Source organism: Miscanthus floridulus, chromosome 19 (genome assembly GCF_019320115.1).
Source record: "Miscanthus floridulus cultivar M001 chromosome 19, ASM1932011v1, whole genome shotgun sequence".
In the NCBI taxonomy this organism is placed as follows: Eukaryota; Viridiplantae; Streptophyta; class Magnoliopsida; order Poales; family Poaceae; genus Miscanthus; species Miscanthus floridulus.
In genome coordinates, this window is record NC_089598.1 from 24,436,331 (window position 1) to 24,454,469 (window position 18,139).

At 44.9% G+C, this 18,139-nt stretch overlaps 1 protein-coding gene across 1 annotated transcript; it reads right to left on the minus strand.

The window, feature by feature from the left end:
* Window positions 1-1,628: 1,628 nt before the first annotated feature.
* LOC136526711 (uncharacterized) lies at window positions 1,629-3,771 on the minus strand. Its single transcript, XM_066519293.1, has 3 exons — window positions 3,714-3,771; window positions 2,739-3,069; window positions 1,629-1,935 (listed from the first exon to the last, which is right to left on the minus strand). Exons 2-3 carry the CDS (start codon window positions 2,980-2,982, stop codon window positions 1,895-1,897), a joined length of 285 nt encoding a protein of 94 aa, XP_066375390.1. The 5' UTR covers window positions 2,983-3,069; window positions 3,714-3,771; the 3' UTR covers window positions 1,629-1,894.
* Window positions 3,772-18,139: the final 14,368 nt, after the last annotated feature.

An 18,139-nucleotide genomic window follows, 5' to 3' on the forward strand; every position in this document is an offset into this window, starting at 1 on the left:
TGCTTTGTAAATGCTAATCTACAAAATCTTGGGAAACATGAGGACCCAGTTTTGGCAGAATAGTGACAGTGTGACACAGCTGATTTGCAGCGTAGTCACAAAAAAAAAAAAAAAAACCCGATTTGCAGTGCAAATCGGATGTCCCTGTTTCTACAATATGAAGACCTGGTTTTATTAGTGACAAAATGAATTCTGTTAGATTTGTATTAAAAATACTTATGATTATGATGTTGTATAACATACTGTCAAAGTAATTGTCTATCGGGTTCATAAACCCGGGGTCCCTCGAGGACCGGCTTCTGCGCCAAGGCTCGGCCCAAGAGTCTAAAAACAACAGGACAAAGGGGCGGTCCAACAACCGACCGGAAGGCCAGGCCCAAGAAGAGCAACGCCCCCTCGTCGGCTACTTCGGCCCACCTATCCGACCGGAGCGCTCAATTCGGGCTCCAGCCGTCTCCGGACGGCATCTCCGATCAGAAGGCCTGCCCTAAGCCTTACTTCTGACCCCGACCCCGACCCCGCGTCTCTCCGACCGGGGTACGTAAGGACCCTGCTCACCGCTCTCCGACCGGCGCAACCATAGCCGACTGGAGCCATCCGACCGGGGACGCCCGCTCGGTAGGAACCAGAAGGCGTGCGGAGAAAGGCAAGGCAAGACTCACAAGTCAAAACCACTGTCCAGGGACCATACCCTGCACGGAACAGTACTCTGCAGCCACCTGACACAAACAGTATTGTAGGCGCCGACATTTATCCCTACAGTATTATAGGCGCCGCTGGACTCCCGTATGGCAAAAAGCCCTCCACGTGCCTATGGGCATCGATACGGTATGGGCGCCAGGATTTACCGTACCGGGTGAACATAGCGAGATTCCTCATATGCCTCTAGGCATCAAACAATATTTGCAGGTACCGACGTCCACCGTCCCTGAAGAAGGCAGCACGACCTCCCACATGCATCTGACATTCTACAGTAACATCAACAGTGTTGTAGACGCCTACCACTATCTTGAACCCGCCGATGTGGGCAACAAGACTCGGTAGGCGTGGGCAACAAGGCTCGGCAACATACGTCCCCTCACCCTCTCACTTGTAAAGCCATCCCCTTCATCTATAAAGGCGGAGCGCTTCCTCCAACAAGGAGGGAGACCGATCCCAGTAGGCCAGAGTTCCTTAGATCGATAGCTCAACCACAGAACCACCAGGTTCAGACCTCAAGCATCCGCTTGAACACTTAGCTCATAGCGAAGTTCCTGTTACTCTCGGCCCTTCCGACCGGAGCCGACCGGACCTCTTGTACACCCCATCTTTCTCCCCCACTGCAAACTTCGAGCACCTGGGCTTAGGAATAAAGTCACCAACTGACCCCAACAGGACGTAGGGCACGTTGCCCGAACCAGTATAAATCATGTGTCATTGAGTGCAAGGCCACCTTCGATCACAACGTACAACAAAACTATAAATATTCACTAGTTGGTCACTTTCTGCACCGACATTGTCTGTCAAAGTATTATGCATACTAGTAATATATCAAGAAAAGGTGAGTTCAACGAGTAATGCACAGAGCTTTATCATGACTAAAAGGAAAACTTTGGCTGTAAACATTTGGCTAAGACTGAAGACGGTATCTACAATTGTTGTTACTGTGTAAAATCGTTCAAGCAATGTTTTCACAGAATGCCCCCCAGCAATTTTGAAGTTCTGAAACGTAAAGGCCAATTCAAAACGCTTCCAGTTAGTAGAACGCATCAACCCCAAATGGACTGGCTGAGTTTTCTGAAGTTTACAGGACAAAATATCAGTTGTCATCTCACTGAATCCGAAGCAGGGAACTTCTCATTTCTGAAGAGATGAACTGTGATGTTCTTGTCAGAAGTCTTGGTCTAATACTCCTCTACGGTGCACCAACATTTGGGTGCACTAATGCTTCAGCAGCTGAATGTGCAAGGGAACAAGGAAAAAGAGTTAAACAGGCATCATGTATTGGTGATGCAATTGTCGCGACAGTTCACATTCAACAAAAACTGAAAATTCTGGACAGTGAGTCAAAGTGGTGGCACAGTTTTGTGAACTGACAAGGTAGTAATGAATCGAATTATATTGTATATTCTGACTATTTTAGTGTCTGCAAAAAGACTTATATTCAAGGGAATCAGTAAACACAACCAAAAAATAGTATACCATTTTCTGAAACACAGGTAGAAACCATAATCTGTATATGTTTGAAACTATATGACTAGTAGAATAACTAAATAAGAACCCAATGCAAAACCCAAGAGGATTTTGATGCAGCAACTAGCCAACTATGTATATTTAAAACTACAGATAAGTATCTGAACATCTGAACTAAAGTATACGGTAGGCAAATTACAGTTTCTAAACATCTGGCATGCAACAACAAGTTCACTGATCTATCATAGCAAAGGCCAAACTACAAAACTGCACACTTTATCGTGGTCGCAAAATCTGTCCACGATGTAATACGTTTATTGGAGTCTAGTAGCTAGGGCAGCTCGGCCTTCTCGTGATGGCTCCTCGCCACCACGGTTGTTCCGCTTTGTAATGTTTCCTCCAAAACTCTCTTAATGAAAAACGGGCAATAAGCCCAATCGAGAGAAAAAAGTATTCAAGTAAGCATATGTATTCTTATTAGTATGATCAATCGAACACCTTTCATGAGAAGAGAAACAGACAGTGCTGCAGAGATTACCAGGAAAAAAACCCCAGCAAGTTCTTACCTGGTGAATCAGTGGTGAGGACGACGATGTCCATGGCCTGCTCATTGGAAGGCAGGTCGATGACCAGAGGAGTTAGCCGCCCGTTGGAGCCGGCCCGCACGCACAGCGTGATGCTTAGGACGTTGGCTTCACCCACACCCAGTTGGGCCGCTAAATCTCTCCTCAGGTGGGACACGGACCGCCCATCGAACTGTAGCATTCTCCAGACGAGCGGGTTGATGTTCCCCTGATCGTCCGCCCGCATATAGTGGATCGTCCGCCGAAGCACCGCATGCGGCTGGACGCCCCGGCGTCGGCGGCGGATCGGGCCACCGACGGGCACCGCTGGAGCCTGATGCAGTGGAGCAGAACACTGGTGTTTAGGAAACCAAAACAAGCAGGCGACACTGGCAACTCTGAATATACGTTGCGATCAGAACACAATGTTCAGACGTAGATAACCAGAGAGATGTGGCAAGAAAATAACAAGGACAGACAACCATCCATAGCGAATAGCCAGAATTCTCAGGAAAACACATCATGGGAAGGAATTCAAATGATGACAAGAACTCAGCAGCCTAATGAACCAACGCAAGATTATTAGGAATATTCCAAGAAAGGTTGCGAAGTTAGTTTCTTGAACTGACAGTTTGGATAGCTAGTACGAAATGGGAAGACGGACAGGTGTAATCTCATCAAGAACTGCTCCCTGATAAGACAAAAGAAAGGCAGAGGAAAGAATTCAATAACCCAGAACCATTTCTCCCTAAGAGAATGCAGTAATCTTTTAGCCCACAATGTGCAAAGATTTGATTGCATCAAGATTCAGTAACTAACAGCCTCATCAGTAACAAGGAGAAGAACCCAATGATCAAGTTTGAGTGGTTCTTGAAACTGAAGAACAAGTCGCAGAGTCGACAGATTCCAAGAGCCGTTCTACGCCCGGATAAATACCATGCGAGGACGAATCCAAAGCAGAGGAGACGGCGAACTCACCGGAATTACAGGCGGAAGTTCAGGCTGGTCCGCTCTCGAGAGAATGGGTCCAACGGTCAATGGGACTCTTGGATGGACGTCTATCGGTGGCGTCCAACCACTTCCTGATTGGTGGGCGCTCGTCGTACAACACTATAAAGGGAGGTGGAGGTCAGGGCTCCACCAACAAGGTTAATCTAAGCCGCCGTAACCGACCTATATAGAAACCCTATCTGATCTAAACAGAAGGGTGCTGCCAGCGATGGGAAGCCCCATCGACTTTACCGTCACCTCTGCAGTGCCACCACCGAGACACTGGACCGCGTCTCTACCGCACGGCGTTCGACTACACCGCCACGCCGCCGACGGCCACATCATTGCGGCGCTATGGCCGCAACAGCCTTAGGGCAAGGTACATGACGCTTCTCCATCTAAATTAAGATATTACCCGCTAGATCTACAACCAGAGGTTTAGAACTTGCTATCAATGGTATCGGAGCCAGTTTCTAGTGTAGATCGAAAATAGGGGTAGAATCACTAACCCTAATGACATGGACCGAGAGCGAGAGGGACTCACTGAGCTCCTCCGCCGCCATCAACACCACCGTCGCGCGGGAAGGAGACGCAGAGCCTTCGCCGGGATCGCGGGATTAGGGCCCCACCGTCGAGTGGCATCCGAACCCTAGAACCAAAATTCTGAGCAAAACCCTAACCCTAATCCCCAAATCAGACAAATCCGAGAAGAACGAAGCAAGATCCAGGCAAAGAAGAAGAAGGGGAAAGAGGAAGAGGCCTACCTCGCTGTGCACCACGCTGCCGCCTCGTCGGCACGTGGGAAGAAGGCCGAGAGGGGCGACTACTCGTTGGTCTTGCACGGGCTCTAGCCAAGGGCGCCGTGGCTAGGCCCCTCGATGGCGGCGCGCTCATCCATTGGGGAGCGCGCGCGCCGGCGAGGGAGCCGACGACGGCGCCATACTCCACTGCACTCTCGCTCTCTGTCGTTGCGCGCTGAAGTGAGAGAAGGAGAGGGTGGAGAGTGAGGCTAGGGTTAAAGGGGGCCAGCTGCGCAGGGGGAGCGAGGTCTCGCCGCCATGAACGACGGTGCCGCCATCTCCCTCAGGCCGTCACGGGCAGTCACCATCGCATCTCACTCGGGTGCGGGGAGAAAGCGAAGAGAGGGGAGGGAGACGGAATGACCTAGGGTTTCGGTGGCCGGCCGTCGCATCACGTCTTTTGATCCGCCGAGAAGGCCATGTGACCGTCGATGGAGATCGGACGGCGCAGAAGCAACGGGCCAGAGGCCGGCCTAGGCGGGCGTGAGTGGGCAGGCGGCTTTGCTGGCCCAGGCCTAGGTTGTGGCGTGGGAGGCACAGCGCGCACGCAAGCAGAGCAGGCCGGGCCGGATTTCGCTGGACTAGGCCGCGCGCTGCTGCGCTATGAAGCTTGGCCACATGCTATTTTCCTTAGGCCGGGCCAAATGAACAGTATCTAATGTTTTAAGTTTTTGTTTATTTTCAGAAGCAGTTTTGACCATTTTCATAAGTAAATTTCGATGAATTTTGTCAAGTTTTAAATCTCTGTCAAAATTTGAACCAACGGGATAATTTTTTCAGAGAGTAGATGAGTAAAGTAAAATGCTTCTGAAAAGTAAATAAAGAATTTCTCATGTTTCCGCTGCAAAATTTAATGTTTATTATCTTCTATTTAAATTCGAACCAACTAGAGAATTTAATTTGAAGAGCAGTTATATTTAGAAAATTATGATCATGTTGATCCTCTAATTAAATTGGAACCAACAAAAAAAATTTAATTAGAGGAGTAGTCAGTTTTTGTTTATGTAAGATTATGGTATTGTTATTTTCTGACCAACGTTGATGATGACAATATTATAACGAATTTAAGTTTGAAGTTTAAATCTCTGATAAATTTTACACCAACGTGGTGAATTTTCCAGAGAGTAGATAAGGACCAAGAAATGCACCTGAACTAAAAGAATGTATTCCATTTAGTTTTCGCTGCAATGAAGTTGGTTATCTTCTAATTAAATTCAAACCAACGGGAAAATTTAATTTTGAAGAGTAGTTATATGGATTTTAAGTTAATTTCTGAGTTTTATGCATTAATTCTATTTTCTGCTCAACGGTGATGTAGAATTGATGCAGAGGCACCTTGTTTATTTAACCGATGAGATCACTCGGCTACATGCCAACGGGCTGAATGCTGAGGTATGCGAATGAAAAAGGCTTGAGTCAAGCCAGTTCAGGACAGTTTTGCTAGTTTACTAATTTTCTGATTAAATTGAAACCAACGGGAAGATTTAATTGGAAAATGAAGTATAAGTGAATGTTCTAGTTGTCATGACTAAGTTTTAATATAGATGTATCCTGTATGGGGAGAAGTTTTGGCATAGTAATTATGCTAGTCCATCCTGCATGAAGAGAGAAGTTTTGTGATGATTCACATGTTATTGTATCCCGCATAGCGAGAGAAGTTTGGGTAGCTCTTATGTTGTCCAAGCATTGACCTGGCACAATAGAAATACATAGTCATGGCCAATAATAACCAAAAGATAAAAAAAGATGCAAGTGTGACTTACAAAAAAGTATCGCAAATGAAAGACCTCGTTGAGTTCTTAAAGTAAATTAAGGAAAGTGTACTCCTAAATGGATCAAGAAATAACTTTGTTTACATGACACAATCATGTGAATGAAGTAAGTTATAAGTGTCTCCTCGTTTACAAGCTTTCTGAATAGTTATCGAAATTATGGTAGTAAAGTTCATGCATATTTCGAGGGGGGGAAATATATAGATCAATTAAGAAAGATACTCTTTATTAAGAGTGAGATAAAGATTAATTAAGATGAATGTGACCGTCGGAGGAGTACAATGGTTACAACAATGATACTCCTAAGCAGAGAAATAACTAAATTCCTAGACCTTTTAAAGTTTTGATAGGAAGATAGCGTAGTCAGTCTCAAAGATTTTAAGGTGGTGCTTAAAGCGCCATATGAGATTTTAACGGATTAAACCTAAAATAAGATATTTGAAGATACACTATCTTTAGAAAAGATGGAAAGATCTGGGGAAGCATGGTATGTAGAGGTATGTAGAGACCTAAGACTTGAAGAGAAGAGGGGTTGTGTGCCCACTCCAGTGACTTAGGAGCAACAAGTTTCTCAATACCTGTTGATGTTGTATGACCAATACAACACCTGTTGTTAGCTCTTTGAAGGAGATAAATAATGTAAATAAGGATCTTGTTATATAAGAGCCTGTCGAATTAATTGTCTCTTGACAATGAAGAGCAACAACAGCCACATATGAAAGTGCCAGTAGCTGAGGCCCCAAAAGGTCTCAAAGAATTAGTAAACCAGTTTTCTAATGACTATGAAGTTTATGTTAGTAAAGAAATTCAAATGAAGGGTGATTCCACCTCATTTGAAGAAGCCATGAGAAGCATTTACTCGTTTAAATGGTAAGAAGCTATGAAAGTTGAAATGAATTCGATGAGTACCAACGATGTTTGGGACTTAGAAGTAATTCCTAATGGAGCCAAAACAGTAGGCTGTTAATGGGTCTACAAGACAAAATGTGACTCCAAAGGGAATGTAGAAAGATATAAAGTATGACTTGTGGCAATATGCTTTAAGCAAAGAGAAGAATAGATTACAATGAGAGTTTTCTCTCCAGTCTTATGTAAGGATTCTTTTGGAATCATAATGATGTTAATGGTACATTACGATTTAGAGTTACATCAGATGGATGTAAAGACATCATTTCTCAATGGGGATTTATATGAAAATGATTACATGGCACAACCCAAAAGGTCTTGTCGTGGAAGAAAAGAACATATAAGATGCCGCCTGTAGAAATCCATTTATGGGTTAAAAGTAAGTCTCTAGACAGTAGTATTTGAAGTTGATGAAACGATAAGAAAGTTCGGGGTTTTTAAAGAAAATGAGAAGGACAATAGCGTTTATGCGAAGTTCAAGAATGGAAAATTCATTTTCCACATCCTGTGAATAGATGACACTCAACTCACTAGTAGTGATGTTAATCTGTCATCGGAGAAGTAGTTTTGTCCTCAAGTTTCAATGTGAATGATCTTGGTGAAGCGTCATTGGTTCTAGAAATCAAAATTCACCGAGATAGATGAAAAGGGGTATTAGGACTATCACAAAGGCATACTTAGAAAAGATTCTAAAGAAATAAAGTATGCATGCGAGTAAACCTATGCCTGCTCCTATAGTCAAAAGTAATAGTTTTGGGAACTTTAAGTGTTCTAGGAATCGATATGAGATCGATCAAAAGAATATGGTTCCATATGCTTCAGCTATTGGAAGCTTGATGTGTGTACAAGTACAAGTAAGAACTTACCTTGACATAGTTTATGTATCCGGAATATTTTGGCAGAAGTCTAGTTCAGATATAGATCACTGGAATTGAGTTGAGAATGCCTTGCAATTTTGCAAAGTATAATAGGCCTTATGCTGAGTAAGAAAGAATAAGTACTCTCAAATAGTTGAGGGTACAAAAAGTTAAGTCTTGGCGAGATGTGTAGTGAAATCCACAGCAGTTGCTAACACTCGCAGTTGGAGTATTATTGTGGAAAAGCTCTAAAGAAACAGTTGTGTTGTCATGAGGCTTAAGGAACAGGCAAAAGAAGGTTAAGGAAATTTGTACCCAGATTTAACAATGGTAGGCAAAAGCAATAACCATTTAAAGTAAGTTAACTCCTAAGACAACAAGTCAAGTGTGCTGCCAAACACATTGACACTAAGGTATATGTTGTAAAGGAGAAAATCCATAATCATGTTGAAAGCATTGAGCACATAAGTACCGAGTGAGTACTTGCGGATTCACTAACCATAGGCTAACCACCCAGTACGTTTAGAGAACACACAGTCGATATGGGTTTATGAGAAAGTCTATGATTTTTGGATACTAAGGGCCTAGTTGAGTATCTATTTCAAAACAAAAAGGTGCGTTGTAGTTGTTTAATCTAATGGCAACAGACCGTGACGATGAGGCACGCTCTATGCACTGATCTGTGATGAAATAGGAACAAGATAAAGTAAGTAAGTTAAGTTTAAGGAATAAGCTGAGATCAAGGAGGAGAATGTTAGTTTGATCTTGGCCAATTGGGCCCTTGGATCAGCACCCTGATATGGGGGTGCCCAACCGCTCCCTGGTTTGTGGCCCCCCGTCGCACAGCACTATAAAGGGAGGTGGGGGCCGGGGCTCCACCAACGAGGTTGACCTGAGCCGCCGTAACCGACCTACAGAGAAACCCTATCCGATCTAAAGAGCAGGGTGCTGTCAGCGACGAGAAGCCCCACCGACTTCACCATCGCCTCTGCAGTGCCACCACCAGGACACTAGACCGTGTCTCCACCGCACAGCGTTCGACTACGACGTCGTGCCGTCGACGGCCACATCATTGTGGCGCTATGGCCGCAATTTCCTTAGGGCAAGGTACATGACCAAGCTTCTCCATCTAAATTAAGATATTACCCGCTAGATCTACAACTAGAGGTTTAGAACTTGCTATCAGCCACGACCGTCCATTGCATCGTCATACGTGGCTGCGCCATGCGCCGAACGTGCGATGACGAATGAGGACGTCGTCGGACTTGTTGTTCACGGCGAGACCTCCCACAGAACGTCGACCTGCCCCGGGGCATTGTAGACGCGCTGGACGACGCGGCAGGTGTGGTGGGAGCCTTCACCTTGGCCCAAAGACGGCGCCGGAGGCGGTTCCACGCGTACGAGGGCGAGGTACCGGCCGTAGGCGACACCGTGGAGGAGGACGTAGGCGGTGCACCGCCCACACCTCGTTCAGCGTCCCACGGTGCCGGCACAGGGTGATCCCCACCCTGCCTCCTCGGCGTGAAGGTACGTGTCGTGCGCGCGGCTCCGTAGGCGCAAGTGCACCCTGTCAGGGAAGAACTCCATCGCCGGCGCAGGCGCTGGTACTTCTTCTGCGAGGCCTCGAGGGCGTGGGTTTCTTGGTGCGGTCGCGAGGAGGAGGAGAGGGGGAGGAGTTTGTTGGGACGGTTATGTTTGGGCACCGAGGTGGGCGGGCCGGGGAGTTTGAAGGCGATGATGACCGATGGGATTTGCGAGCATAGTTCGGTTGCTGAACACGCCTGAACATACCACTAGTCGCTCGCCCAACGCATGCTGTCCGTTTTCCCGCGCCGTTTCACGCGCCCGCATAGGCCGCAGCGCCACGTCACCAACACGAGAAAGAGAGGAGGAGGCGGCGGATGCTCAGCCGACACCAGGAGGAGGAAGAGACACCGAGACGCGGCAGCAGAAAAGCGAAGAAGGATATGCAACACCTGATCTGCTTTTGAAATATTCAGATGCAACACTTACAACATACGTCTAAAGGCAGATGAAACACTTGAAACATGCTTCTAAAACACTTACAAAAAACACCTAAAAACACTTGAAAACCATGTAAAACATGCATAACATCCAGATAAAACACTTGCAACATATGTGTGAAACATATGCAACATCCAAATAAACACACTTGTAACATACGTTTGGAAAAAAGAGATGAAACATTGGGAACAAAAGTTTGCAATATACTGGGTACAACCATTGCAACATATGCAACATCCCAATCTACTTTTGCAACATCCACATGAAATACTTGGAACATCCAAATGAAACATCTGAAACACTTCAAACATACTCTGGCAACGTGCATTTTCAGCGCGCAGTGTCACCTTGCTGCTTGGACGAATTGCGGAGCTTGATGTCGGCGCGAATCGGTGGTGGCGCATGGAGCTCACCGGTGCTCCCCTGGGTGAGGACCTGCTCGCCGGCCTGGACGAGCACCTGCTCGCCGGCATGGGTGAGCACCTGCGCGAGGCACGCAAGCACCCTGGGCGAGCATCTGCGTGAGCACCCCTGGGCGAGCAGGTGTTGCCTGGGCCAGCGCACCATTGGCGAGGGTATCGGAGGAGGCCGCGGCGGGTGGCTGCCACGATGTAGGCGAGCAACGCAGTAGAGTCGAGCGTGGATGTCAGTTGGAGCGGTGGATAAGGCCATGCCGGTAGAGGCAGAGCGCGTAGAGAGATTTTTTTAAAGGGTGCGGACAGAGCGAGCGGACGGATAAGACAACGAGTGGAAAAGCCGCATCCGTCCGTACATCACGCCCACCCGATAGCATTACTGTTTTTTTTTTGTTTCAATGGGCTCAATACGCATCAACATCATAGTATGTTGCGCTAACAAACTCGAACTAATTAAGTCTGCTGAAAGCTGGGAACGTAGCTCATATGCTCTCAGTAGTTCTGAGAGATCAGTGAACTTGTTAAGTACTCCTAGATCACAGATTCACAGTGTTGCTCAGATTTTTCAGAATTTCTTCTGTTTTGATATACTACTAGGATGATCGGCCCGCTTCGTTGGGCCTTATCCGATGCCTCAGTGCGTCTCAATCTGTTTCGTTTTTACGTTCAGTACTACATCGTCATGTAAGCCTTGGAGATATTGATTTTCCTTTTTCCGCGAACGTGCGGAATTGCGGATACACTGGAGATATATTGATGGACTAAAAGAGAGCTTAGTATGAAGTGGGGAACAGACTTGCTACTATTTTGTCAGAGTTCTTCACCATGCATTTATGTATTATTTGCTCTTACTAGAGGGAGCAGCAAAAGGAGATAAGTTCAATCCAGCCATGACAACTAAAGACAGAATATGATGTCAGATTTGTAGATGCACCAAGTGCCAATATAAGCTTAAACATCCAGAGTAACGAACTATCACGTTTGATCGTTTGAATAAAGTGCGCCTTTGTCTCCACGAGTGGAACATGTCCCTTGAAGTCTCAGGTATGGATGACTCAATATGCTCAACTGCTAAAAATGATTATGCACTGGAAAATACAATAGGAAGCATCCGTGCAGCAGCAAAATCCATATTTATTAAGCAAACATGCATGTGTTTTGAACTATACGCTTTGCATCACGAACATCGTGCTATACAGATAGCTAAACTTTTTTTGCTCATTGAATCAGTAATACTAGCTGGCAAAGAAGGAAGCTTGTTGTAGCTTTTTTTTTTTTTAGAAAGGAAGGTTTCCCCTGCTTTTGTATTTCAAAAAGCAAACGTTTCACAGTTTTAAGTTTCGGCACACTGCCAGAATTCAAGGCCTTGTGGCTGGAACCTGATACAAGACATCGAGATCATCAACTTACTACCCACAGCAGCTAAAGCTTCAGAAATTATGTTACAGACATTCCTAGCAACACAGCAGTCAAAGAATAAATGTGGGACGGACTCCTTGTTCAGAGCAGAAAATACAAGAAGGATCACTAATATCTCTTCGTTTAGCCAAATTGTCTCTAGGCTAGTTATAGCATACTGTATCTATCAGATCAAATGGGAGGCAACAGGTTAATTGAAGTTGCATAACTAAAAATTAGAAGACAAAAAAAAAATGCTATTGTTGTAGCAGGTTTGAGGATGACGGGGGAAAATAATAAGAGCATGTTCAAGAGAATTGCTATCTAACTTGCTATTACTATTTTTAGTTAAAGCTCTAGATAAATGGTCTCCAACAGACTAGATACACAACATCCAGATAAAACACTTACAACATATGTGTGAAACATATGCAACATCTAAATAAACACGCTTGTAACAGACGTCTGGAAAAACAGATGAAACATTGGGAACAAAAGTTTACAATATACGGGGTACAACCATTGCAACATCTTAATCTACTTTTGCAACATTCACATGAAACACTTGCAACATCCAAATGAAACATCTGAAACACTTAAAACATATTTTTGCAACATGCATTTTCTCCGCGTAATATCACCTTGCTGCTTGGATGAATCGCGGAGGTTGACACCGGCGCGGAGATTGGCTGTGGCGCATGGAGCTCACCGGTGCTTCTCTAGGCGAGGACCTGCTCGTTGGCATTCTCAAGGCCGTTCTTGACATCTGTACCTATTATTGTAGCAGGTGTGAGGATGACAGAGGAAAATAATAAGCAAAGAAAAGTAAGGCCAGGACATGGGCCTTTTTTTTAGAAACAGGACATGAGTGTTATAAACAACAGTGCCTCTAAACCATAGATCGGGGTAAGCATCGTACTTAGGGTTCCTCTAGTTCGCCCTGGCGCAGTTGCGTCGCAGCCTCGTGGACGCCAGTGTCGAGGGAGCTCGGTGCGGTGGAGTCCAGCATGGTGGAGACGAGGTCTAGTGGCGATGCAGAGGTACGGGCGGAGTCGGTGGGGCTTCATATCGCTGGCAGCACCCTCTTTAGATTGGGTTAGGTTTTCTGTCGTGTGGGTCACGGCGGCTCCGATCAACCTCGTAGTTAGAGCCGTGATACCCTCCTATCTTTTATAGTGCTGTGCGACAGGGGCCCACCAACCATATTAGGGTTGGACGCCCCCGATCAGGGCGCAGATCCAAGGGCCCAATAGACCGTTGGGCCTATTGGTGGAGATCAACTAACATTCTCCATCTTGATCTCACTACCATCTTTCAATTTCATATCATTTACTTTTGTTCATTCAATTACAGATTAGCGCATAGAGCATGTTTCATCGTCACGGTCAATTGTCGATAGATTTAACAGCTACAACACACCACTCTGTTCTGAAATAGATACTTAACTTTGGGCCTTCTTTTGTCCAGGAATTTTAGGCTTTCCCTTAAACCCATGCTAGCTACATGTTCGCTGAACACGTTGAGTGGTAAGCCTTTTGTAAGCGGATTCGTGAGCATCTTTTCGTTACTTATATGCTCAAGACTTATGACATGATCTCGGACTTTATCTTTCATAACATAATACTTTATGTCAATGTGTTTGGCAGCACCACTTGACTTATTGTTGTGAGCATACTGTACTGCCGGATTATTATTGCAGTATAACTTAAGTGGTCTATAGATGTCGTCAACTACCTTCAAACCGGGTATGAACTTCTTTAGCCAGTTCACCTGTCCCGTTGCCTCATAACACGCTACAAACTCGACATACATTGTGGACGATGTAGTGATGGTTTGCTTTGAGCTTTTCCATGAAATAGATCCCCTTGCGAGAGTGAATACATATCCAGACGTGGATTTTCTATCATCTCCCGCATAATCAGAATATGAATATCCCACTATATGGAGTGAATCAGATCTTCTATACGTCATCATGAGGCTTTTTGTTCCTTGCAAATAACTCAAGACTTTCTTTACCAATTTCCAGTGTTCTGTTCTAGGATTGCTCTGGAATCTGCCAAGTAACCCGGTAACAAATGCCAAGTCAGGGCGCGTATATACTTGAGCATATTGCAAGCTTCCGACAACTGAAGCATATAGAACCGCTTTCATTTGATCGATCTCATATTGGTTCCTAGGGCATTGAAAACCCCATATCTGTCGCCCTTGACTATAGGAGTAGGTGAGGGACTACATTTGTGCATACTAAATTTCTTTAAGATCTTTTCTATGTATGCCTTTTATAACAGTCCTAATACCCCTTTACTTCTATCTCGGTGAATCTCGATCCCTAGAACGAACGAAGCTTCACCAAGATCTTTCATATCAAATTTTGAGGACAAAAATTTCTTTGTTTCTAGCAGTAGACTAACATCACTACTAGCAAGTAAGATATCATCCACAATAGGACAAGGAAGATAAACTTCCCATTCTTAAACTTTGCATATACACAATTGTCTTCAACATTCTCTTTAAACCTAAAATTTCTTATTGTCTGATCAAACTTCAAGTACCACTGTCTTGAAGCTTGTTTTAATCCATAAATGGATTTCTTTAGGTGGCATCCCATTCATTCTTTTCCTTCCATGACAAAATCTTTCGGTTGTGCCATGTAAACATTTTCCTCTAAGTCCTCGTTGAGAAATGTCTTCTTTACATCCATCTGATGTAATTCTAAATCGTAATGTGCCACTAATGCCATTATGATTCTGAAGGAATCCTTACATGAGACTGGAGAAAAGATCTCATTGTAATCAATCCCTTATCTTTGCGTAAAGCATTTTGCCACAAGTCACGCTTTATATCTCTCTATATTCCCTTGAGAGTCAAGTTTTGTTTTGTAGATCCATTTACAGCCTACTTGTCGGGTTCATAAACTCGGGGTCCCTCGGGGACCAGCTTTCGCGCCAAGGCTCGGCCCAAGAGTCTAAATACAACAGGCCAGAAGGACGGCCCAGTCGCCGACCAGAAGGTCTGGACCAAAAGGAGCGGCGCCCGCTCGTCGACCCCTTTGGCCCACCACTCCGATCGGAGCACTCGCTTCGGCCTCCAGACACCTCTGGACGCCCTCTCCTATCGGAAGGCCTGGCCCAAAGCGATACTTCCAACTCTGACACCTCGTCTCTCCGACCGGGGCTCGTGGGAACCCAGCTCACCGCTCTTCTCCGATCGGCACACTCAGAGCCGACTGGAGCCATCCGACCAGGGACGCCCGCTCGGTAGGAACTAGGAGACGTGCGGAGAAAAGCAAGGCAAGGCTCACAAGTCAAAACCACTGTATCAGGGACCATACCCTGCACGGAATAGTACTCTGCAGCCACCCTGACACAAATAGTATTGTAGGTGCCGACATCTCCCTCTACAGTATTGTAGGGGCCGCTGAAACTCCCATACGGTAAGGCCCTCCACGTGCCTCTGGGCATCGATAGCGGTATGGGCGTCAGGATTTACCGTACCGGGTGAACATAGCGAGACTCTTCACATGCCTCTAGGCATCAAACAGTATTTACAGGTACCGACGTCCACCGTCCCTGAAGAAGGCAGCACGACCTCCCATTTTCATCTAATATTCTATAGTAACATCAACAGTGTTATAGGCGCCTACCATTATCTTATACCCGTCGGTGTGGGCAACAAGCCTCGGTAGGCGTGGGCAACAAGGCTCGGTAACATACGCACCCTTTCCCTCTCATTTGTAAAGCCGTCCCCTTCATCTATAAAAGGGGGTGCACTTCCTCCAACAAAGGAGACCGATTCGAGTTAATCAGAGTTCCTTAGATCGATAGCACACAATCACAAAACTGCCAGGTTTGGACCTCAAGCACCAGCTTGAACACTTAGCTCATAGCGAAGTTCCTGTCACTCTCGGTCCTTTCGACCGGAGCCGACCGGACCTCTTGTACACCCTATCTTTCTCCTTCTCGTTTGTAACCCCACTGCAAACTTTGAGCACCTAGGCTCAGGAATAAAGTCACCGACCGACCCCGACTAGATGTAGGACACATTGCCTGAACCAGTATAAATCATGTGTCATTGAGTGCTAGGCCACCTCCGATCACAACGTACAGCAAAACTACAAATATTCACTAGTTGGTCACTTTCTGCACCGACACTACTGTTTTGACTCCTTTAGGAATTATTTCCATGTTCCAAACTTTATTGGCATTCATAGAGTTCATTTCATCTTCCATGGCCTCAAGCCACTTTGATGAATGATCAGTTCTCATGGCTTCTTCAAATGAGGTGGGATCATCCTCCATTTGAAATTCCTCAGTGTTGTATACTTCATAGTCAGTAGGAATAGCTGATTTTCTAACTCTTTGAGACCTAGGGGCCTCCACATTTAGCACATTTCTGTTTGAGGCTGTTGTTGCTCCCCCTCATGTGTGGCAATAGGTTCTATAGGATCCTAAAGAATAGTTTCATCATCGTCATTCATTGTTGCCATAGGCGGAATAACAACAGGTACTGGCACCACAGTATCTTGCACTGTCGGTGTAGCGACAGCAGGTAGTGAGAAAAATGGCTCATGAATCATCGGAGTGGGCGCATGCACCCGCTTCGCTTCAAGGTCAATTTCTCGAGCTACCATGCTCCCCCTCATTATTTCATCATGTAGGAAGACAGCGTGTCTCGTTTCCATAAATAGTAGAAATGAAAACCTTTTAACTTTTCTGGGTAGCCAATGAAATGGCAACTTACTATTTTGGGATCTAGCTTTCCAATGTTCGGGTTAAATACTTTAGCCTCAGCAGGACTCCCCCACACACGTAAGTGATTTAGTGAGGTTACTCTTCCTGTCCACTACTCATACGGTGTTTTGGGCACCGACTCACTTGGTACTCTATTGAGAATATGAATGGCGGTTTTAACACCTCCATCCACAGGCTCAACGGTAAGGTGGAGTAACTTATCATACTGCACACCATATCCATTAGGGTACGATTGCGTCTTTTAGCTACTCCATTCTGCTGAGGTTCGCCCGGTGTAGAATACTGGGCTACTATACCATTCTCCTATAAGAACCTTGCAAAAAGGTCCAGGAACTTGTCCACATGGGGTATGCCGACCGTAGTACTCCCCCACGGTCGGACCTGACTATCTTAATCTTTAAATTGTGTTAGATTTCAACTTCTGCCTTAAATATCTTAAATTTATCCAATGCTTCTATTCTTTCTTTGATTGGATAAATATAGCCATAATGGGAGTAATCATCTGTGAATGTTATGAACGAATCGTAACCATCTACACTCTTTATAGGAAACTGACCACAAATGTCTATGTGAATAATCTGTAAAATTCCTGCGTTTCGTTTGACATCTTTCTTAATTTTCTTTATATACTTTTCTTTTATGCATTCTCTGCATTGTTCTAAATCTAAGAGCTCTAATAGAGGAAGAATATTATTCTTAACTAGTCTTTCTATTCTCTCCCTCGAAATATGGCCTAAACGACAGTGCCATAATTTCGACGATGCCTCATGAACTCTCTTATGCCACATTTCCAGAGTAACTCTCTATCACCAGCTGCTTTATCAGCTGGGTAGCATATATCTTTAAAGAGCCAGTGAACTGACTCTTTATTCTATCGAGGTACTCGGTGACCGTGTCACACTCTGGGATTGAGCCCACAATTGCAGGCTCAATCGTGTTCTTTATCACAGCCAAATATTTCTTGTTGGCAGTGACCCACTTCCTATGCTCAAGGTCATATGACATCTTTTGGGATTCAAAATCCCTCTCTTTAGTTGTCCAAGCGACATCAGCCTCGTTTGTCTCTCTCACCGGTGCCACAGGCTCAGTGGAACACGGTGAGGTGACTACCCAGTCCACCGCAGCCAAGATGAAGGCCAGGTCAATCTTTTTCTAACATAAAAAATAACAATAATTGCATGCATTAATTCCAACGTTGGTCAAAATTAAAACATACAACTGTTCTTATACACTAATTCTACATCACCGTTGAGCAAAAATAGAATTAATGCATAAAATCATTAAAATTACGATATTGTTATTAACAACGTTGGTCAAAAAATAACATCATAATCATATCAAAATCTCTTTTTTCTCCAATTATACAATTGTTCTTATACACTAATTCTATATCACCGTAGGACAGAAATAGAATTAATGGATAAAATCATTAAAATTACAGTATTGTTACTAACAACGTTGGTCAGAAAATAACAACATCACAATCATG

Excerpts from the sequence above, each read along its gene's own strand:
- LOC136526711 (XM_066519293.1), bottom strand. The coding sequence starts at position 2,982 with ATGCGGGCGGACGATCAGGGGAACATCAACCCGCTCGTCTGGAGAATG. Across the intron at positions 1,936-2,738 it reads CCTCACCACTGATTCACCAG|CTGCTGAAGCATTAGTGCAC; the intron begins GTAAGAACTTGC and ends TTGCACATTCAG.